Source organism: Electrophorus electricus, chromosome 1 (assembly GCF_041902795.1).
Source record: "Electrophorus electricus isolate QZ-2024a chromosome 1, ASM4190279v1, whole genome shotgun sequence".
In the NCBI taxonomy this organism is placed as follows: Eukaryota; Metazoa; Chordata; class Actinopteri; order Gymnotiformes; family Gymnotidae; genus Electrophorus; species Electrophorus electricus.
Window position 1 is genome coordinate 944,503 of NC_137497.1, and position 22,998 is coordinate 967,500.

Below are 22,998 nucleotides of genomic sequence, written 5' to 3' on the forward strand. Positions count from 1 at the left end.
GTGCCCTCGCCACTGCACAGTTTAGTTGTCTCACTATCTTACCAGTCGCCGTTCAGTCCAGAAACCCCTGCTGCTCTCTTTCAAAACAAAAACCTCTCCCACAAGGGTCTGAACGCACATTTTGTCATTTCGAGAAGGCAGACTTCAAGTGAGTAGCTGCTTAGACGTGACTAATCGGAGGGAAAAAAAACTATTGAGAATGGGTGTAACTGCTGCCCCAGTTTTGTACTGCACCGCCCTCCTATGGCCAATCCAAGAATTGCAGCCTACTTTCAAATCTGGATTCATTTACTGCATTTTTTCCAACAATTTCCTCCTTCCCCTGATGACCTCTAACCCTGACAAGCACCAGACTGACATGAGACCAACTCTGTGTAGCAGAATTATTAAGTCAGCTCATAGGTTTTCTATCCAAATGCAACCTTACCGCAATTAGTATATATTTTTATTTAATAAATTGTTATCTAATGAGGGTAGAATCATTATTTGTGCACATACAATCGGAAGGGGAGGTGAATATGGATGTATAATACCTGTTGTTTATTGGCTGACCAGTGTGTGAGTGGGTGGGGCTTGCTCTGTTAATGTTCAGTGCCTGCTTCACCCACTTACACCTCCAGTGCTAATCTCCACAAACCTGAGGAAGAGTGGGGAGAGAGGAAGACCACGATAACTGCAAGATGTGCGAGAGGGACGTTCTATCTAGGTGAAATGAGGCTATTGGGCTACTATAGCATCGCAGAGGAGTAAAATATGTAGCACACCTGCGATGAGCCTCGCCTGCATGTACCTGGAGCAGGTGCTGCTGTCCGTCAGGCTTAGCACAGCTCTGCCCATGCTCTCAGGTGCTGCACCACACCAACTTCCTGTTATTAGACAAATTATGCATATAGGGATCACTGTGTTTGCACAGTTAAACTGGGATATTATTGAGTATCAAGTGGATAACCTGTGCAGGTGTGTTTAGTATAGGTGAGTAGTGTGGATTACCTGTGCAGGTGTGTTTAGCATAGGTGAGTAGTGTGGATTACCTGTGCAGGTGTGTTTAGCATAGGTGAGTAGTCTGGATTACCTGTGCAGATGTGTTTAGCATAGGTGAGTAGTGTGGATTACCTGTGCAGGTGTGTTTAGCATAGGTGAGTAGTGTGGATTACCTGTGCAGGTGTGTTTAGCATAGGTGAGTAGTGTGGATTACCTGTGCAGGTGTGTTTAGCATAGGTGAGTAGTGTGGCTTACCTGTGCAGGTGTGTTTAGCATAGGTGAGTAGTGTGGATAACCTGTGCAGGTGTGTTTAGCATAGGTGAGTAGTGTGGATTACCTGTGCAGGTGTGTTTAGCATAGGTGAGTAGTGTGGATTGCCTGTGCAGGTGTGTTTAGTATAGGTGGGTAGCGTGGATTACCTGCATAGGTGTGTTTAGCATAGGTGAGTAGTGTGGATTGCCTATGCAGGTGTTTGCATGTCCCACAGCATCTGCACTTCCACTCCACCCGGATGTGAGCAGTGAAATCTACTGTACGGTACCTTTACCAAGGACTCGCACCTCCTCGATCGCCTTCACATGCTCACACAGCTCAGCCTGGCCAACAGAGATGTGGCGTCACTGACTGCTACTGACCACCACGAGAGGGCCCACAGAATGTGCTAACATGTTTTATTGAGACCCAGTTAAAACAATGGTGCATTCAACCTGTCCAATTTTGTATTAACAAAGTTGCACTGATTTGCCACTAGAGGCCACCAAACACAAAACTTCAGAACGTGGCGGGGTTGGGTTCTGTTTTCTGTGGTATTCTGGGTTCTAGTGAGTACCACAGGGTTGGTTCTGTGTTAGTCTTGGTTCTGCTGGGGTTGGGTTCTGTGTTCTGTGGTATTCTGGGTTCTGGAGGGGGTGTGTCCTGGAGGGGTCTGCGCTCGCCCTCCTCCAGCAGTTCTGAGCGAGGCCGGGGATTCTGCAGCCTGCAGGATCCTGAAACCAAACACAACACTGACAACCAAACACTCAGTCCCAGTGTGGCCTTATTTATATATCAGCGTTAGTGTGTAGTTCTGTGTCTCTACATGTGGTGGTATGTTTGTGTGAAGCTCTGGGTGTGTGTGTCAGACCTACTGGCTTTAATCACTACAGAGCCGATTGAATAAGGTTGCCCAGGCCGGTCAGGAGGCAGTCCTCTCAGATAGTACACACTCCCCATAGCCTGTAAAACACTCACTCAGATAGTTCACACTCCCCACAGCCTGTAAAACACTCACTCGAATAGTACACACTCCCCACAGCCTGTAAAACAAACGCTCGTAATACACACACTCCCCACAGCCTGTAAAACAAACGCTCGTAATACACACACTCTCCCCAGCCTGTAAAACATTTACTCAGATAGTACACACTCCCCACAGCCTGTAAAACAAATGCTTGTAATACACACACTGCCCACAGCCTGTAAAACACTCACTCAGATAGTTCACACTCCCCACAGCCTGTAAAACACTCACTCGAATAGTACACACTCCCCACAGCCTGTAAAACAAACGCTCGTAATACACACACTGCCCACAGCCTGTGAAACACTCACTCAGATAGTTCACACTCCCCACAGCCTGTAAAACACTCACTCGAATAGTACACACTCCCACAGCCTGTAAAACAAACACTCGTAATACACACTCCCCACAGCCTGTAAAACACTCACTCGAATAGTACACTCCCCACAGCCTGTAAAACACTCACTCGAATAGTACACTCCCACAGCCTGTAAAACAAACACTCGTAATACACACTCCCCACAGCCTGTAAAACACTCACTCGAATAGTACACTCCCACAGCCTGTAAAACAAACACTCGTAATACACACTCCCCACAGCCTGTAAAACACTCACTCGAATAGTACACTCCCCACAGCCTGTAAAATAAACACTCGTAATACACACTCCCCACAGAAATTTCTCTAAACGCATATTCTTGCAAGAATGATCAGCACTTTATCAGCACTTAATTTAATTTTCTCTACAACTAATAGGATAATTCTAATAAGATAATTCCTAATCATTCCCATTTATCATATGTCCCTATAATTTGTCAGTGTGTCATGTGATAAGTCAATCCCGTTCTAATGTTCACTGTGATAGGTCAAGTCCATGTGCAATCCATGAACAAGCCAATGTTCAATGCTTTCCAAAGGAGTGACAGTGATGATCACCAGTAAATGATGCCGTGACACCAGGCAACTCTCACCAGCTCAGTGGGCGTGTCCAGCTCTGACCAATCAGACGTCAGGTCCCTGTACCTCCACCTGATCACCACGTCATTGTGCATATTCATGAAGCTGAACTTTGACGTGCTCAGCTGGCAGTGAAACACCACATGTGGAGTAAAGTATGACTGCAGGGCTAAGTGTGTGTGTGTGTGTGTGTGTGTGTTGGCTGAAAGGGGTTGCAATGTGAGTGCAGTTTCTGCAGTTACACCTTCTGAACAGTAAACCAGCATTACACACACACACACACACCTTAGAGCGCTACTGTTCATTTGAGAGGAGGTGAGGCGGGTTGTGCTGTGGAGGCTGACAGTTCCCACACCTGTGCAGGTGAGGCCAGACACGGGGGCGGGGGGGCTCAGCTCCGTGCTGCTGCCCAGTGGCACCGCTGCGTTTAGCCCTCCCATTGGTTGAGCACTTGGGAAAGTGGGCGGGGCCAGTCGGTGGGTATTGGACCCGTGAGTAGGGGTGGGCCTCCCCAGAGCTCACACATCGCAGGGGAAACTCCTGCGAGACCACACACACACACACACACACACACACACACACACACACACACACACACACACACACACACACACATTCCCCTTAGCAGAAACATACAACACAATGCAATCTGACTTATATAACCAATCAACGATCTGCTTCCCCATTATTATCGTTATCCACACACGCCGGTGGGCGTCAGGGTCACTAACAGCCCGCCTGCCAACGGTTCGTTTTGTTCTTCTATGGGTCACATAGTTAACGGCATTAGTGATACCGCCCTCTGGCGACCCAGAGGTGTTGTTCTACAATGTGTCACAGAGCACCTATTTTATCTTGTTAAGCATTTATTTCCAGTCGCAAATCAGACAATTAAGTAGTCACACCACAGAGAGCAGTACTGTTATAAAGATTTATTCCAGGCAAACATTGCTGTAAGTATTTACAATACAGTAATAAAATAAACATTCGTGGATGTGAGACCAACATGGCGATGGTGGTTTGAACAGTGCTGAATATCACAGTGGTTGTGAATCCATATTTGATCAGGTTGTTTCTCACCCTGCCCACTCGTCCATGCCCCGCCCCTTTCTCCTCCCACCAGCCTAAGGGCGCTCAGGCAGGAGTTTCTAACTTCCGGATCCACAAACTCGTGATGGAGAGCCATGTGTGACCATCTCCAGGAAGTGCATCAAATGTGTAAAATTCTTTAAAAGGTTCAAAATGAACCGGATAAAGGAAGAACACGCACAAAGAAAAATTGAAATTTGAAAGACACCTTTCTCTTTTTGTATACTCTGAAAATCAGATGTTTTCCTCCCTTATAATTGTGTTATGTACGAGTAACTACCTTAGGCATCAAACCCTCATCAACGTGGCAGCCAAGAGCACAACTGCAGAGCACCGTGGACGTACTCCACCCCAGAGGCACACCCACTGCTTCTCCAAGTGCCTCGCCTACTGCTGCAGACTCTTTTACTGTATGTTCTCTGAAAGCGTTTACTCTGCTTCCCAGACCAAAAACAAAAGGTCACTGCAGACCATTTTTCGGAGTGCTCGGCCATCAAGGGAAGGAAAATAAAAACAAAACAAAACCCAAGCAGTAACTGTCCAGTATCTGCTACAAAGACTCACTGCTGATGGTCGCAACAAACTAAAATCCAGCATGAATGAAAATCCCAGCTGGAAAAGGATCTGATTATGAGCTTAAAGATGCAAAATAAAACCCAGCCCACTGGAGAGCTCCTCCAGGCTGTACCGCGAGCGGTCCAGAGGCTGGGACAGGCAGCCGACGGGCTGGTGGCGTTTCGGCGAGACGATTCTATGGCTTTGTTCTCCTCTCAGACTCCAGACAAAACACCTCGAACGCCTCCTGAATCTCAGGGTCCATCTCTTCCTCATCAGCATACAGCCTGCAGCACACACACACACACACACACACACACACACACACACACACACACACACGCGCTTTTTGAACATGGGTTCCATCGCCCCCTGGTGGACAGTAACTAAGGCCACAGAGCCTGTAGGTATGGCTGTGCTGAATGGACAGGAGCCCTGTGGAAGGGGCAGTAGCTAACATATCCAACAAGGACTCACCCGCCCACGTGCACAGAATCAGCAAAACGTGCGTGTGAGAGAGAGAGAGAGAGAGAGACTCACGCTTCATTTCCGTTCTCCTCATATAGCTCAGGACTCAAGTCCTCCCGGTCCAGAATCTCCTGATACATCTCTGAGTAATCTGGGAGAAAGACAGCAGGGAGGGACACCACACTTTAAGCAGCGTTAACATTTAAACACGCCCGCACACACACACACACACACGGACACACACGGACACACACGGACACACACGGACACACACGGACACACACACACACGGACACACACCTGGATCTGCGGCTGTGAAAGGGGTTCCGTCTGCAGTGTAGAAGGTGGGCTCATTCTGAGCAGAGGAGAAACACCAGGACCATCAATGAACACAACCACCCTCCAGCACCACTGAACAGGACAAGCGAAGGCTACACTAAAAACATCCCCAGCAGTACCCCACTACTATATAGTTTTAGATATTTTACAAACCACTGCATAGCTAAGTAAAGTTAGCTTTCCATGTCTGAATACAAGACCAGTTGGTTGTTGTTCTAAATAATCATTAAATAAGGTTTGCTGTGTTTGAATGTACCATGTAGTAGTTGGGGTCGTTGTCGGGCGTAGCTTCACTGCAGGCGGCCGCCGTGTTCACCCTTCCCCAGTTACTGGACCTCACCATCACCAGTCGTAACAGCATCTCCCTCACGTTCCTAACACACACACACAGGTATAATGGCAGAGAAGCACCAAGAGAGCGGAACACCTGGAGGGTGAACACCTGGAGTGACAGTAGCAAAGACAGCATGCCGACATACACCAGGGCTTGAGAAACCAGTTATTATTAATAATAATAATAATAATAATAATAATAATAATAATATCATCAGCAACACAACAGCAAAGATCAATCACATTAATCCAGTCACTGTGATAGGTGTGCGTAGAACGAGGATTTTAAACCGCTTCCAGCACAGCTCAGCCAAACAAATTTTAGAACCTGTACTATCCATTTTATGATAGACAATTAAAACACCAACATGTGTCAATGGTTCAGTGTTAGCTGGTGTTTCTCCAAACTGCACTGTGGAAGACCATAACAACAATAACAACAACATTTCTGATTTTCATGATTCATTATTTTGGTCTCTCAGGGAGAGATTTACAGTGAAGAAACAACATCAGAAAAGGTTAACATTACTTCTGGAGTTACACAAGGTTCCATTTTATCCTCTGCACTTTCACTGTGCACACACACAGACTTGGACACAGAGCCCTTCACACACACACACACACACACACACACACACACACACACTCAGAGAGATCACCCCCCCCACACTCTCTCTCTCACGAACACACTCACACACACCTGCTGCCTTTAGCATCCAGAAGGATACCGTTCATCCTCTCGATCAGGTAATCCATGTGTAACGCACCCTTCTGCTTCCATGCATCCTCCAGAACAGAGCCTGTAAGCTACACACACACACACACACACACACACACACACACACACACACACACACACACACACACACACACACACACACACACACACACACACACACACACACACACACACACACACACACACACACACAGCGTTTAAGTAAAGAGACATCTTTTCTCCAAATCTGATTCTGATGAAGACAGTTCCTCCCAGACTGCATGTGTAAGTGTAACACACACTGATAATTGGAGAACGTGTGTGTGTGTGTGAGTGTGTGTGTGTGTGTGTGTGTGTGTGTGTGTGTGTAAAAGTGTGGAGGTGGGGCCTGAAGTGTGTTGCCATGGTGCGTTACCTTGAGCAGTTTGATGGCACAGATGAGGTTGGCGTCTGTGGGGTGAGAGCAGAGTGTGTCAATCAGATCCTTCAGAGCACCAAGCAGGACGTCCGCCCGCGATGGAGGACCCTTCCCTGTCTTAACCTGAGAGAGAGCGAGGGATAATTTATAAAACCTCTCATAACTGACACCATCAACTCAAGTAATTTGTATTTCTATATAGAAGTATTTCTTCAGAGAGACTGATCAGCAAATAGGATAGTCTGTGTGTGTACCTCCAGTTTGAGATAGAGTTCTCCCAGAAACAGCACATAGGAGTGAAACCTCCTCTGAGTCTCCTCATCTTCTGCCAGAGCCTGGAGCTGTCTCTGCTCAAACTCCACATGACACCTACACACACACACACACACACACACACACACACACACACACACACACACACACACGCAGTCTCCAGCAGCACCACTAGGAGGAACAGACAACACCGCCAGGCCACTACATGCCCATCGCGTATCCCATCAGCTTAATTGATTCGCTCTACGCGACCACAGTGTGCCTGAAGAGCTCGTAGGTCAAACTGCTTTATAAGAACACCAGCAGTCGGGTGAGGTGTGCAGCTGGGACGCCCGACAGCTTCCCCGTGAACGGTGAGGTACAGGCGAGAGTCAACGCGACATGGTTGCAGTGGAAGGAAGTAACCGCCGTCCTGTGCGATAAAGAGAATTCCCATACGCCTTAAATCGAAAATCTACCAGACTGGTCAGGTCCATTGCACTCTATGAATCAGAATGCTGGCCAGCGTCAAGAGAGGCTGAACGGCGTCTCCACACCACGGAGATGCGCGTGGCTCGGTGGACGCTGGGTATGTCCCTCCACGACCATATTACCAATGATGGGATCCGACGATAATTTGGTATTGAGACTAAAGTGTGAGAGGGACGCTTGCGCTGGTTTGGCCATGTTCGACCTGCAGCTCCGGACACTGCTGCCAGCATCGCCTACCACCTTGAGCTTATTTTTAGTGGGGATTCATTTACAGTTCTGTGCATCAGGTTCACAGGGCCAGATAAAAATCAGCTTCAGAGTTCGTGTGTCCCATCCCTACGGATTCTGCAAACATAACCCTCCCAAACTCACACGTCTTATCCCCTGTTCACGTTCCTCCGACTGCCCAACGCGAGCACGTCATGGTGTTAGCTAATGGCAGCAACTGCCACTCTGTAACGCCTTCCAGGTTTGTCAGACGCTAGAGGCTCTCCCAAGAGAGTGCAAAACAAATGAGTGGAGCTAAAGAGCTACAAACTGGGCCAGAATCTTCCCTAAAGAGTATAAGCATTCATTACTCTGAAAATGGCAAAGAAAGCATATATGCACGTAGAAAATCAGAAGTGTTGAGAATGTTTTGGTGGTAGTACCTTTTGAGCAGCAGCTGTCTGAAGTTTTCTCTTCCTGGACTCTGCGTGAGGTGATGGGACAGGTGGTTGCACAGACGTGCCCCCGTGTAGGTGAAGTTGGGCATGGACGTGGACTATGGAGCACACACCACATCACATCACAGATCATCAGCACTGGGGCAGGGGCACTCTGGAAGAAGCGCACAGCTACTGTTGCTCGGGGACGCTCGGGGAGAGGCGCACAGCTACTGTTGCTCTGGGAGGCTCGGGGAGAGGCGCACAGCTACTGTTGCTCTGGGAGGCTCGGGGAGAGACGCACAGCTACTGTTGCTCTGGGAGGCTCGGGGAGAGGCGCACAGCTACTGTTGCTCTGGGAGGCTCGGGGAGAGGCGCACAGCTACTGTTGCTCTGGGAGGCTCGGGGAGAGATGCACAGCTACTGTTGCTCTGGGAGGCTCGGGGAGAGGCGCACAGCTACTGTTGCTCTGGGAGGCTCGGGGAGAGGCGCACAGCTACTGTTGCTCTGGGAGGCTCGGGGAGAGGCGCACAGCTACTGTTGCTCTGGGAGGCTCGGGGAGAGGCGCACAGCTACTGTTGCTCTGGGAGGCTCGGGGAGAGGCGCACAGCTACTGTTGCTCTGGGAGGCTCGGGGAGAGGCGCACAGCTATTGTTGCTCTGGGACGCTCGGGGAGAGGCGCACAGCTACTGTTGCTCTGGGACGCTCGGGGAGAGGTGCTTAGCTACTGTTGCTCTGGGACGCTCGGGGAGAGGCACACAGCTACTGTTGCTCTGGGACGCTTGGGGAGAGGCGCACAGCTACTGTTGCTCTTCAGTGAGAGCGCTCATTTTCAGATCATCCAACAGGTGTGCGGTACAATGTAATTTTGATCAGCCTGCTTTTGATACAGGGAACCAAAATCAGGGTGTCATATGTCTTCCCGACACAACTGTTGTTAGTGAAAAATCTGCATGCATTGTTGTCTTTGTTTGAGCATGTTTACATATGAAAATAGGTGCACTGACCAAAATACAATGTTGAATTTAATTTGTCCATACTTTAACTTGACCTTAAATGGGTTAAATAGTACATATGTGATCAGTGTTCATTATTGGTGTTATCTGTGTTCTTGTACCTGTTTGAAAACGAGCTCTACAAGCTCCTGTAGCGTCTCCACTGTGGTCACACAGTAATTCAGCGTGGACGTGATGTCATCGATGTCTGACTCAAAGGACCCAGGCGACGAGTTTAGGTGGCTGAGCACATCCTGGACCCACTCAGCCAGAGAGAACTGTGCGTAGTAGTCCTCTGAGCCATCCTCACACACTGCATCCTGCCGGGCAGGCCACATGCATCAGAGCGCAGGAGCTCATGTCAGTCAGCACACACGTTACATTCTTACACGTCTTAAAATGCAAACATGGACACTTCACAGCACAACAATACTGTGAAGCTCTGATCCATCGCCATAGTAAAATGTGAAACACTCAAAAGGTCTTAGTGAGGAGCTGTTTCTCACCTGGTATGGTGGGTAGGAGGCCGGGATGAACTCAGGGGCGCTGGCAGACAGCTGAGAGCTTTGCACTAGGGGGTCTACAGTCTGTGGTTTTGAGGCTGGCTCGCTGCTCTCAACGTGCGTTGGGTTGGAGAAATTAGAGGATCTTCTCCTCTCTGCAGCACCTAACAATAAAAACCATTTAAATTAGTTTTTACACAGCAGTGTGAGGGATTAGATGTGCTAATCTAAACCTAGTCACGTCCTTTACTGATGTGTAATATTAGACTAAAGGCACATCTGTGAAAACACCCAGTTAGCATAACAATAAACAGTTAGCTACCCAGCTAAAATAATTTGGGTTTGGCGTTTCTGTAACAGTAATGTAATAAATATAGCTAACTAACCATAAACTTGACATCGTGCATGACCTGTTTAACACAACAATGTCATCTGAACAAGGTTAATTCAGATATGTGGCTGCGGACGTTATCTTCTAACTGTTTAGCTAGCGCTAGCTAATAATATAGTAAACCAATGTTAACTGTGTAGATAGCTCGCATAGGCTAATATTCATGAATATTAGGACAGCTACACGGTTGTCTTAAGTCTATTCAGCAGAGTTCCGAGTAAACGTTACTTTCAGTTTCCTGGCTAGGATAGCTTAGCTAGGCTAGCTAGCTTTTCTTATACAGGCCAGGCGCTAACATGGATAAGATATTTACGACGGGCTGATTAGTCAAAGTTACGTATCGTGTCTAGATATCTAACCACAGCTACAGCGCTTGTCCGGCAGCTCTACCTCCACTGTCCTCGGCCAGGGGCGGTGAGGTCCGAGGCTGTCTGAGGGGTTCCCGCTGGCTGAACACGGACACACGGGCGTCCCCGCGTCCTAGCTCGGGCTGTGGGCAGGTGTCCCCCGGGCCAGGACCGCTCGACGCTCCCCGGGTCCTGCCAGCGCCGGGCGCCCTGTCGAAACGCTCCGTCATCACTCGATAAAGACGCCTGACTGTATATTATACAGATTATCTGTCGATAAAGTCGAGCCGTCAAATGCGAAGTATTATTTATATGACCAAACGCTACACACCGTCTCTCTCTCTCATATTTAGCTGCCACGCTAACGCTTGCTAGCTCGTTAGCTGTTGTCTGGTGAGGCCTGTCAGCCCGTTTTCTTGCTCTAGTTTGTCTTTAGCAGGTCCGTTACGAACACCGCCACCTATCATACACGCACTCACTGTTTAATGCAACCATTTCAGACTCAAAGGCGGGTTTTCTCATTTCGGGGTTTTATCCCTTATTTGCCGTTTCATCAACGTTTGGGCAATACCTCATATCTTCTTTGCACCAAACTGGGCCACGACTCACGTTTAGTGTGATGAACCAGCACACGCACATGAGACGCATACAACAGATAAATGAATGAAGCTTAAAATAAACAAAACAACTCACCACATTTCATACACAAGATACACAGAACCAACCCCTGTGCAACATCACTTTCATCTCAAAATGTATTCAGCAAAGTAATTGAAACCAACTGCAGGCAGGCAGACAGACAACGGAGTTGTCATATCAAATCCGATAGACATCAGTCTTGTGTCCATTTCATTTTCACTGGCTGAGTTTTCCTGTGTTCATTTCATGGTTCACTTTCGCCTGCACCAATTCACTCTGAGAAGCAGCACAGTGAACAGCATCATCTGTTGGGGATGATCTGAGACACAATGGCACCATGAAGACCAGAAGGATATGAGCCGTATACAAGACTTCATGTATAAACAAATGAACAGAATTAGGAGCTGCTGTTCTATAAACAGGGTTTTGTTCCAACTCCACTCCAGGAGATCTACCACCCTGCAGACTCTATGTGCATGTATCTCTACATGATCTACACATACATTAACCCACCATAAACATAGTCTATATCAGTGTTGCTCAATTCAATGTATGGTTTGCGCGCTCATATTTTAGACTTTAATCTCCATAGATAGGACAGAGCCATCTAAAATCTTTCTTTAATAACAAGCGATAATTTGATCTGTGTATTTTATAGAGCTTCAAGTAGTGATATATAGTGAACTGAATAGACATTTAACAGCATATTGCCATCCCATTACTCCAAATTCCTACAGTAACAATAACTTAGTCATACTAAAAGTAACTACATAAGAGTGTATTTCAAGAATTTAGTGGATAAAAACCTAATATGTGCTATATACAGTGGTGTGAAAAACTCTTTGCTCCTGTCCTGATATCTTATTTTTTTGCATGTTTGTCACACTTAATATTTAAGTTCAAACAAATTTAATTAGACAAAGATGACAAGTAAACACAAAATGAAAGTTTTTATTATTAAGGGAAATTTAAAAAAAAAAATCCAAACCTACATCACCCTGTGTGAAAAAGTGATTGCCCCCTAAACCTAATAACTGGTTGGGCCACCCTTAGCAGCAACAACTGCAATCAAGCATTTGCGATAACTGGCAATGAGTCTTTTACAGCATTGTGGAGGAATTTTGGCCCACTAATCTTTGCAGAATTGTTGTAATTCAGCCACATTGGAGGGTTTTTGAGCATGAAACACCTTTTTAAGGTCATGCCACAGCATCTCACTTGGATTCAGGTCAGGACTTTGACTAGGCCACTCCAAAGTCTTCATTTTGTTTTTCTTAAGCCATTCAGAGGTGGACTTGCTGGTGTGTTTTGGATCATTGTCCTGCTGCAGAACCCAAGGTCGAGGTTTCTTTGGGACAGGGACGATGGTGGATCACTTGAAGCTGGATGGGACGGTACCAAGCGTCAGGGAGAGGTTGAAGATGTCGGTGAATACCGGGGCTAGCTGGTCTGCGCAGGCTTTGAGTACTCTCCCGCAGATACCTACTGGTCCCGCTGTCTTCCTGGTATTCACCCTTTTAAACACTCTCCTCATGTCACTCTCCGTGATGATGAGAGGGTGCTGTTCTGCGCCGATAGCACCATTAGCGTCGTTAGCATTAGGGCTGTTAGATGCAGCCCTGAAGTGAGCGAAGAATGTGTTCAGCTCATTCGCCAGATACTCATCCGCACTCATCAGTCCGGAGGGTGGGCTCCTGTAGTCCGTGATCATCCATAGTCCCTGCCACAGGGATCTAGAGCCACTCTGCTGGAACTGTGTCTCTAGTTTCTTCCCGTAGCGCCGCTTCGCCTCCCTCACCGCCCTGCGCACTCCGTATGCTGCAGACTTGTACTCGTCCATGTTCCCGCTGATGATCCCCGCATTGTAGGCAGCAATGCGAGAGTTCAGAGCCTCATGGATGGTTTTGTCCACCCAGGGCTTCTGGTTGGGAAACTTCTTGATGGTGATTTTTGGAATCGTGTCGTCCACCAGTTTCCCAATAAACCCCACTACTGCCTCTGTAAACTCGCTGACATCATCAGTGCTGCCCCGGAACATGTTCCAGTCTGTGAACCGGAGCTTCCCGTTCAGTTGTTTTGAAGCTAACTATCTTATTATCTAAGTAATGAAGTGGAATTACAACAGTTACGATTTCTCTTTATTTTGTGTAAACACATCTGTTAGTTTGTTGAATGCCCGCTAACTCTCAGAAATGTTCTCATTCCAGGTTCGTGCTTGTTAGCTAGCTCTCCTAGCTTAGCTAACGTCTGTAGCTACAACGCTAGCTAGGTTAACTGGAAATGTAGCCTATCGGAGTATGATGGTTATTTCTACATGGGATCATCAATTCCCCAGAAATTATGTTTAGATCTGTGTGGATTGTTACATATGAAAGATAAATGCTTTAATCCGTATTCACCTTGTAGCACTATTTCTGCTAAATTAGCAACAGCTATCGGGCCTACACTGGCTCTCCTTCCATAACACAACAGCAATAGACACGAAGAGGAGTGTTTGTGCTCTTATAGATGTTAATCTAAGAAGTGAGAGGCCTTCTGAGCTAATGCTTGTGCTTGATCAGTGTCCCATCTTTCATGCATTATGATGGCTGTTCATATACCCTAAACCAGATCCATTTAGAGAGAGATCTCGGAAGTTAAAATCAAATGCTAGCAGTACAGTCAACAAATTTTGGTTTTCACAAAGTTTACTGCCTCAGTTTGTTAGATGTTTATATGGTATAGTGAAGTACAATTAAGCATTTCAGACTCATGCTTCACCTTGGCATGCTGGATATCAGCTTCTGGGCAAAGTCTTGACTGATGGCAGCCCATTCTTGCCTAATCAGTGCTTGGAGTTGATCAGTTTCTGCACTTGGCCACCCTCTTTTTGAGGATTGACCACAGGCAACATTTTAAGCAAACCCACTCCCCTGGATGAGAAGCAACCCCACACATGAATGGTCTCAGGCTGCCTCACTGTTCAAAGTTCAAAGAGCCTTTATTGTCATTTCAGCTATATACAAGTACACAGCAAAAATGAGACAATGTTCCTCCAGGACCATGGTGCAACACAAAACAACAGTGCAAAAGACAACATGCTACACAAATGCAAACAATCCAATACAGTGCAAAACTGTCAAACAATAAATAAACAATAATAAATACAGGACCAATACAAAAATACAAAATGAATAGACACTGCAATTATTTAGTCCAGTACACAGTACTGGGAATATGTAAAGTGAGTTGTGCATAGGAGTCAGTGACATGCTATACTGAACATAGCAGTCAATGGTAGCAGCGAGAACAGTTCAGAATACAGTGCTGGTTTAGTACAGTACTCTAGCAGCAAATAGGATAATGTGCAAGACTGCAACTGGAGTGCATATTTTTGTGTGAAGTTCGACTTCAGCACTAGTCTGATCCAAAACAATGTGTGAGTGTGTGTATGGATATGTATGTATGTGTGTGTGTGGCTGTGTATAAGTATGTGTGTATATAAAAGTGTCAATTTTTGGAATCTGAATTGGGATTGAACTTAGCCAGAGTTCAGGAGTCTAATGGCTTCCGGGAAGAAGCTGTTGCACAGTTTGGAGGTGAGGGACCGGATGCTGCGGTACCTTCTTCCAGATGGCAAAAGGGTGAACAGTTTGTGTGTGGGGTCTTTCACAATGTTGGTGGCTTTTCAGATGTAGCGTGTTGTGTAGATGTCCGTGATGGAGGGAAGGGAGACCCCGATGTTCTTCTCAGCTGTTCTCACTATTTTCTGGAGGGTCTTGTGGTCAAAGGCGGTGCAGTTCCCAAATCAGGTAGTGATGCAGCTGCTCAGAATAGTACCATAGTACCTCTATGGAAGGTAGTGAGGATGGGTGATGGGAGATGGGCTTTTCTCAGATTCCGAAGGAAGTAAAGACGTTGCTGGGCTCTCTTGGTGATGGAACTGGTGTTCATGGTCCAGGTGAGGTTCTCTGCTAAGTGAACACCAACGAACTTGGCGTTCTTGACGATCTCCACTGAGGAGCCCTTGATGGCAAGCGGGGAGTGATCTTGCCTTGCTCTCCTGAAGTCAACAACCATTTCTTTTGTCTTGTCAACATTCAGATACAGGTTGTTGACCTTGTACCAGATCACCAGTTCTTGCACCTCCTCTCTGTATGCTGACTCGTCATCCTTGTTGATGAGACCCACCACGGTCGTGTCATCAGCGAACTTGTGTATTGCTGCACAGTCATGAGTCAGCAATGTGAACAGCAGAGGGCTGAGTATGCTGCCCTTGGGAGCACCAGTACTCAATGTGGTGGTGTTGGAAGTGCTGCTCCCGATCCGGACTAACTGAGGTCTACCAGTCAATAAATCCAGGATCCAGTTGCAGAGGAAGGTGTTCAAGCCCAGTAAGCTCAACTTTCCAATCAGATGCTGAGGAACAATGGTGTTGAATGATGAACTGAAGTCTATGAACACTATTCTTACATAGGTGCCCTTTTTATCCAGATGTGTGAGTGCCAGATGAAGTGTGGTAGAGATGGCATCATCTGTAGAGCGGTTGGAATGGTACGCGAACTGCAGGGGGTCCAGAGAAGGGAGAAGCTGGGTCTTGATGTGACTCTTGACGAGTCTCTCAAAGCACTTCATGATGATGGATGTGAGTGCGATGGGACGGTAGTCATTGAGACACGACACCGTGGGCTTCTTAGGCACGGGGACGATGGTGGTGGTCTTGAAGCATGTTGGGACAACGGTGCAGCTCGGAGAGATATTGAAGATGTCTGTCAGGACATCTGCAAGCTGGTCAGCACATTCTCTGAGCACACGACCCGGGATGTTGTCTGGTCCAGCAGCTTTCCGTGGGTTAACTCAACACAGAGTATGCCTCACATCAGCTGCAGTCAGGCACAGCACCTGGTCATTTTGCGGAGGGATGGACTTTTCCACTGCAACATTGTTCTGTACTTCAAACCGTGCATAGAAGTCATTCAGTGTATCTGGGAGGATGGCATTACTATCACAGGAAAGTGATGTTTTCCTGTAGTTAGTAATGGCCTGAATGCCCTCCCACATGTGCCGTGTGTCACCAGTGTCTTTGAAGTGTCCATGGATCCTCTGTGCGTGTGCACGCTTTGCTTCCCTGATCACACGTGACAGTTTGGCTCTTGTTTTCCTGAGAGCCTCTCTGTCACCTGTTCTGAAGGCTGAGTCACGGGTCCTCAGTAGCATGCGCACCTCAGCAGTCATCCATGGCTTCTGGTTGGGGCGTGTGGTGATGGTCTTGGAGACAGTAACATCATCAATGCACTTGCTGATGTAGCCAGTCACTGATGCTGTATACTCTTCCAGGTTAACAGTGCCACTGTCAGTAGCAGCCTCCTTGAATGTGATACATGTCATCTGCACAAAACAGTCCGGCAACAATAAACAGTCCGTCTGGATAAACGTTCTGCAGTTCACTAATCGCTCCATACAGCTCCTGCAGAGCCTCTCGTGTGTTCGGGCTGGGTGAATGTACAGCGCGATTATAAATGCGGAGGTGAATTCCTGCAGTAGATAAAAAGGTCTGCATCTAACAATAACAAACTACACCAGCGGTGAGCAGTACTTAAAGACAAGCTCAGAGTTTTACACCAGGTCTCACTGGTATAGTCGCACACTCTGCCGTGTGTTTTGCCAGAGAGTGCATTGGCTTTGTCGGCACGGATTGAGACTAATCCCTCCATCTGAATGGCAGCGTCTGGAATACTGTCGCTGAGCCACGTTTCAGTAAAGATTAACACACAGCAGTCTCTGAACTCTCGTTTTGTAGTCTGCTGGAGTTTGATGCAGTCCAGTTTATTATCCAAGGAGCAGACATTAGAGAGGAATAGAGATGGTAGAGCTGGTCTGCTAGGATTAGCTTTTAGCCTAGCACGGACCCCAGCTCGCTTCCCCCGCTTCTGCTTCCTTGCACACCGCTTGCGGTGTCTCCCCTTCGGTATCCGGACTCAGGCGACGCCGTGGTCTGCAGGCCTGGTACGCATAGCAACCCGAGCTCACAGAGCGTCTGAAGCACGCCGTCGTCCAGGTAGGTTTGTACATTATGTCTTAAGTGTAGCAGGCTATGGAGGGTGGTTGTTTCCATGTATTTGTGGTTTAAATTGTTGGAAAAATGTGCTGTAGAGATGACAAATAGTAACACGATCGATAGCACCATTTATCGGCCCTGGAGTGGCCACTGCGTGCTACCGCGCTGCCATCTTGGCCATAGAATTGATATACCAAATACAGGTAAACAAATTATTTTCCCACAATACTTGAAATAAACACACACTCATTCCCAACATTCAGCTATTAAGAAGATTCTTTATTTGTCATATGCACAACATGCCATGGACGTCCACACACTTACATGCTAATTGTGAGGCTGATTATCTGTCTAAATTACAATCATCTGTAAGTTAGATCTACAAAGCGGTATGTGAAGTTCCGAAGTGTTTCAACGTACCGACATAGTGGAGATTTACTCTCAGCGCAGCCGCAAAACAAGTCCGTGTAGGAGGGACTGACTCCATTGGCTGCAGAAAAATGACGGACAGGTAACTTTGGCTGCTGATTGGCTTAATAAAAATGACTGACATCAGAAATCGGTTGTGTAATTGGCTTCAGTTGAAAATGATTGACATGTGCTCCGCCCTCTACTTACCCGCTGGAGTTCCTGTAGTCTCTCCCTTCTCTAGAAAACGAAAGTATTTTCTGAAATGTCGCCATTAGTTGGGCGGATGGGAGATACGCGCGTTTAAAATATTTCACGGTAAGTTCATTCTGTTTGATAAAATGCGATGTCGGTGCAGTTTAAACAACGTGTTTTGTAAGTACGTAGTTCTGTGTTTAAATCGTAGGTTCACCTAAAAGTGGATTAAATGTAAAGATTAAAGTCCTGGGGAAGTTAACGCTACGCAACTGAAATGGCGAACGCGCAGCACGATTGCGCAGTTATATTTAAAATAACTTAACGGGGTCAGATATACGTGGTCAGTTATTGTAAATCAGGATTTTAAGTCGTAGTTAGTCAGTGATCTTTCCAAATGGTCCCAGTTAAAACTCCTCTGGTCTAAACGTAAAGTTGCTGCTGTGATGTTTGTTTTTTACAGTTAGTTTCTGTTCAGTTTCAGTCATTTTGTAGTGTTGTCCACATTCTCAGTGGGCAGTTCAGATTCCCTGTATAGTTCATTAGCTGTAGTGTTACCTGTAGTTAGGATGGGACGGTCGACACGGACGTTTCTACGCTTGTTTCGAGTTTCTGAAGCGCAGCGTTTTGAAACGCTGATCCGAAGTGTGGCTCAAAACGGCCATGTCACGTGACCACAGGTGAACTAAGCTTGTGTTTCTACAGGTATCACCCTGTGTAGTGTTCTATATAGACCCATTTATGTGGGAAATGTGAGTGAGTGAGTAGACAGACACAGCCTGGGTTTATATTTGGCTCGTTGTCTTTGGTGTGAGAGTGTGTGTGTCAGAAATGTGGTTGCTCCTTTTCCTGTCGTGCACAGATTGTATGCAGCACTAGTATAAATACATGTGTTCTCCACAGATTAACATGCTGTATGCAGTGAACTTTAAATCAAGTAAATTTAAATTGAGAATTCAGTGTAAATGTGATGAAATTATACTTGAATTTTTTCATTGGGTGTGTTACAAACTGGTTGTGCTGGTTGCTGTTTGGTGTTATTTGGTGCTTTGGCACTTAACGGCCAGTGTGGACATATTTGGCGATTACATATGAGAGTAACACCCAAAAATAATGTGCACATATATATCGGCTGTTACGGTATCTGACTGGTCGGCGTATCGCGCCAAAACAATCTACACATATATACGGGTCATTACGGTATCTGAGTGCGCAGAGAATCACTTCAAAACACTACACACATATATACGGGTCATTACGGTATCCTAGTGCTTGTAGAAACAATATGCACATATATATATATATATATATATATATATATATATATATATATATATATATATATGGGTCATTATGGTATCTGAGTGGTCTGAGTATCGTTCCAAAACAATATGCACATATATATGGGCTGTTACGGTATCTGAGTGCTCACCGAATCAGTCCAAAGCCTGAGGGAACTTTGGCGCATATATAAGAGCTTTATGTTCTCATCCACATGTATTACACATTATGTTGCATACAACTTTCTTATATTTTATATATCTCTATATTTTTAGATTTTCTTATTCTTCCCCTTTTTATATCTATTTTATATTTTATGTAGTCTGTTTTTACTTGGCAACAGTCATACAATATTTCACTACATGTATCACTTTGTTTGTGACTAATAAAACTTGATTTGATTTGAACACGATTGAACAAATTTTTAATTGGTTAATTAATAAATATCGCAGACACAGTAAAGAACTTCATCTTCCACAGGTTGTGGGAATTTTGAACGAGCACTGAAAATCTTTACAAAATCGCTCACCAAATGGGAACTGTATAATATTAATTCATTAATACATTTGAAAGCATCCAGACTTCAGTTCCCACTGTGTGGAAACATTACATCTCCTGTGGGAAGCATTCTGGGAAAGTTGATTACTTATTATGGGGATTTGCTATTTAATTTCTTTAAAATAGAAAAACATACAAGTGATGGTGCACAGCTTTTTGTGTGTTTAAAGGGAATTTTAAATATATTCAGTATAACATTATTTATGTATTTAGTGGAATATGTAACTGAATCCAGTAGTGTGTTCAGTGTTCTGCTGTCATCACTATTTCAGTTGTCCACCTACCTTGTTAATATCAGTGTGTACTTCATTTTTAATATGTTGATGTCAATTTTGTCAGGAATTTATTCACTGTTGATTCATTCTGTGTATGAACTGTTGACAGGAAGCAGAGAGCAGCATCTCCAGAGTCCAGCTGTGTGTGTGTGAAGAGGAACAACTCCATGATGAAGCGTCGTAACTCCAGCAGTGGAGGAGGAACCTCTGACCCAAAGTGAGGAGCTTTCCATCAGCACCTAATCTGAGGAAACAGGAAGAGGGAATATTCAGGATAAATGAGATGTAGTGAAGGATGTAATTACTCAACACTTTCCTCATCTTCATCAGGGTAAAGAGAGCAGAGTCTCCAGCACCCAGCTGTGTGTCTCTGAAGAGTGACTGGTCCATGGGTGATTTTCCTAACTTCAGCAATGGACCTGTGCCGTCTGACCCAAAGTGAGTGACACATCACACACTCAGATTCTTTCATTATTGTAGGTGTGGAAGGGTGGAGGGTGCTGTTCTGTCAGTAATGTAAGGTCTACTCCATCTTTACTGTTTTAAGATCATTTGTAAGGTGTGTTAATGATGATCACTGAGTGATGATGACAGTCAACAATTCAACAAAACAACAGTGTGTGTGTGCTGCTGAAGGACAGGTGTGGTGTGTGTGTGTGTGTGTGTGTGTGTGTGTGTGAGTGAGTGTGAGTGGGGTACGTTGGTGATGCTGAAGGACGTGTGTTTCTGTGTTGCTGAGGGACGTATATGTTGCTGAAGGGTTTGTGTGTGTGTGATATGTTTTTGTTGCTAAAGGACAGGTGTGGTGTGTGTGTGTGTGTGTGTGTGCGTGTGTGTGTGTGAGATGCTAAAGGACAAGTGTGGTGTGTGTGTGTGTGTGTGTGAGATGCTAAAGGACAGGTGTGGTGTGTGTGTGTGTGTGTGTGTGTGAGATGCTAAAGGACAGGTGTGGTGTGTGTGTGTGTGAGATGCTAAAGGACAGGTGTGGTGTGTGTGTGTGTGAGATGCTAAAGGACAGGTGTGGTGTGTGTGTGTGTGTGTGAGATGCTAAAGGACAGGTGTGGTGTGTGTGTGTGTGTGTGTGTGTGAGATGCTAAAGGACAGGTGTGGTGTGTGTGTGTGTGTGTGTGTGTGTGTGTGTGAGATGCTAAAGGACAGGTGTGGTGTGTGTGTGTGTGTGTGTGTGTGAGATGCTAAAGGACAGGTGTGGTGTGTGTGTGTGTGTGTGTGTGTGTGTGTGTGTGTGTGTGTGTGTTTGTGTGTGTGTGACATGCTAAAAGACAGGTGTGGTGTGTGTGTGTGTGTGTTTGTGTGTGTGTGAGATGCTAAAAGACAGGTGTGGTGTGTGTGTGTGTGTGTGTGTGTTTGTGATCCTGAAGGGTGTGTGTGTGTGTGTGTGTGTGAGTGAGTGTGAGTGGGGTACGTTGGTGATGCTGAAGGATGTGTGTGTGTGAGATGCTAAAGGACAGGTGTGGTGTGTGTGTGTGTGTGAGATGCTAAAGGACAGGTGTGGTGTGTGTGTGTGTGAGATGCTAAAGGACAGGTGTGGTGTGTGTGTGTGTGTGAGATGCTAAAGGACAGGTGTGGTGTGTGTGTGTGTGTGTGAGATGCTAAAGGACAGGTGTGGTGTGTGTGTGTGTGTGTGTGAGATGCTAAAGGACAGGTGTGGTGTGTGTGTGTGTGTGTGTGAGATGCTAAAGGACAGGTGTGGTGTGTGTGTGTGTGTGTGTGTGAGATGCTAAAGGACAGGTGTGGTGTGTGTGTGTGTGTGTGTGTGAGATGCTAAAGGACAGGTGTGGTGTGTGTGTGTGTGTGTGTGTGAGATGCTAAAGGACAGGTGTGGTGTGTGTGTGTGTGTGAGATGCTAAAGGACAGGTGTGGTGTGTGTGTGTGTGTGTGTGTGAGATGCTAAAGGACAGGTGTGGTGTGTGTGTGTGTGTGTGAGATGCTAAAGGACAGGTGTGGTGTGTGTGTGTGAGATGCTAAAGGACAGGTGTGGTGTGTGTGTGTGAGATGCTAAAGGACAGGTGTGGTGTGTGTGTGTGAGATGCTAAAGGACAGGTGTGGTGTGTGTGTGTGAGATGCTAAAGGACAGGTGTGGTGTGTGTGTGTGTGTGTGTGTGTGTGTGAGATGCTAAAGGACAGGTGTGGTGTGTGTGTGAGATGCTGAAGGATATGTGTATGTGGTATGTTTGTGATGCTGAAGGACGTGTGGTTGTGTGTGTGTGGTATGTTTGTGATGCTGAAGAACGTGTGTGTGTGTGTGTGTGTGTGTGTGTGTGTGTGTGTGTGTGTGTGTGTGGTATGTTTGTAGAGTTCCTGAAGGACGTGTGTGTGTGTGTGTGTGTGTGTGTGTGAGATGCTAAAGGATATAGGTGTGTGTGTGTGTGTGTGTGTGTGTGTGTGTGTGTGTGGTATGTTTGTTGAGTTACTGAAGGACGGGTGTGTGTGTGTGTGTGTGTGTGTGTGTGTGTGTGTGTGTGTGTGTGTGAGAGAGATGCTAAAGGATAGGTGTGTGTGTGTGTGAGATGCTAAAGGATAGGTGTGTGTGTGTGTGTGTGTGTGTGAGATGCTAAAGGATAGGTGTGTGTGTGTGTGTGTGTGTGAGATGCTAAAGGATGTGTGTGTGTGTGTGTGTGAGATGCTAAAGGATAGGTGTGTGTGTGTGTGAGATGCTAAAGGATAGGTGTGTGTGTGTGTGTGTGTGAGATGCTAAAGGATAGGTGTGTGTGTGTGTGTGTGTTGTATGTTCATGATGCAGATGGGTGTGTGTGTGTGTCTGAGATGCTAAAGGACAGGTGTGTGTGTGTGTGTGTGTGTGTGTGTGTGTGGTATGTTTGTTGA

The 22,998-nt window shown here is 46.2% G+C and overlaps 2 protein-coding genes across 18 annotated transcripts in view; one reads left to right on the forward strand and one right to left on the reverse strand.

Annotated features, from left to right (window-relative positions):
* Positions 1–4,134: 4,134 nt before the first annotated feature.
* paip1 (poly(A) binding protein interacting protein 1) lies at positions 4,135–11,233 on the reverse strand. Its single transcript, XM_026996710.3, has 11 exons — positions 10,805–11,233; positions 10,027–10,187; positions 9,643–9,840; positions 8,532–8,644; positions 7,392–7,506; positions 7,135–7,260; positions 6,702–6,808; positions 5,925–6,042; positions 5,630–5,684; positions 5,402–5,480; positions 4,135–5,148 (listed from the first exon to the last, which is right to left on the reverse strand). Exons 1-11 carry the CDS (start codon positions 10,989–10,991, stop codon positions 5,058–5,060), a joined length of 1,350 nt encoding a protein of 449 aa, XP_026852511.3. The 5' UTR covers positions 10,992–11,233; the 3' UTR covers positions 4,135–5,057.
* Positions 11,234–18,018: 6,785 nt separating this feature from the next.
* The window catches only part of LOC118241322 (NLR family CARD domain-containing protein 3-like), a 176,700-nt gene continuing 171,720 nt past the window's right edge, over positions 18,019–22,998 (forward strand). For 11 of the 17 annotated variants that reach the window (XR_014117876.1, XM_081725071.1, XM_081695390.1 and 8 more), the window contains exons 1-3: positions 18,021–18,163; positions 20,264–20,371; positions 20,485–20,592. Coding sequence is in view for 14 of the 17 variants with exons in the window: in XM_081725071.1 (XP_081581197.1) it covers positions 20,322–20,371; positions 20,485–20,592 (158 nt within the window). In the remaining 3 variants the exon portion in view is untranslated. Of the gene's footprint in view, positions 18,164–20,263; positions 20,372–20,484; positions 20,593–22,998 lie in introns of all 17 variants that reach the window. The other 6 variants (XR_014117478.1, XR_014117428.1, XM_081695762.1 and 3 more) reach the window with 2 other exon arrangements.

Coding starts and splice junctions, on each gene's coding strand:
- paip1 (XM_026996710.3), bottom strand. CDS start 10,991: ATGACGGAGCGTTTCGACAGGGCGCCCGGCGCTGGCAGGACCCGGGGA. Junction 8,645..9,642: donor TAGAGCTCGTTTTCAAACAG/GTACAAGAACAC, acceptor TGTGCTCCATAG/TCCACGTCCATGCCCAACTT. Junction 6,043..6,701: donor CTGGATGCTAAAGGCAGCAG/GTGTGTGTGAGT, acceptor TGTGTGTGTTAG/GAACGTGAGGGAGATGCTGT.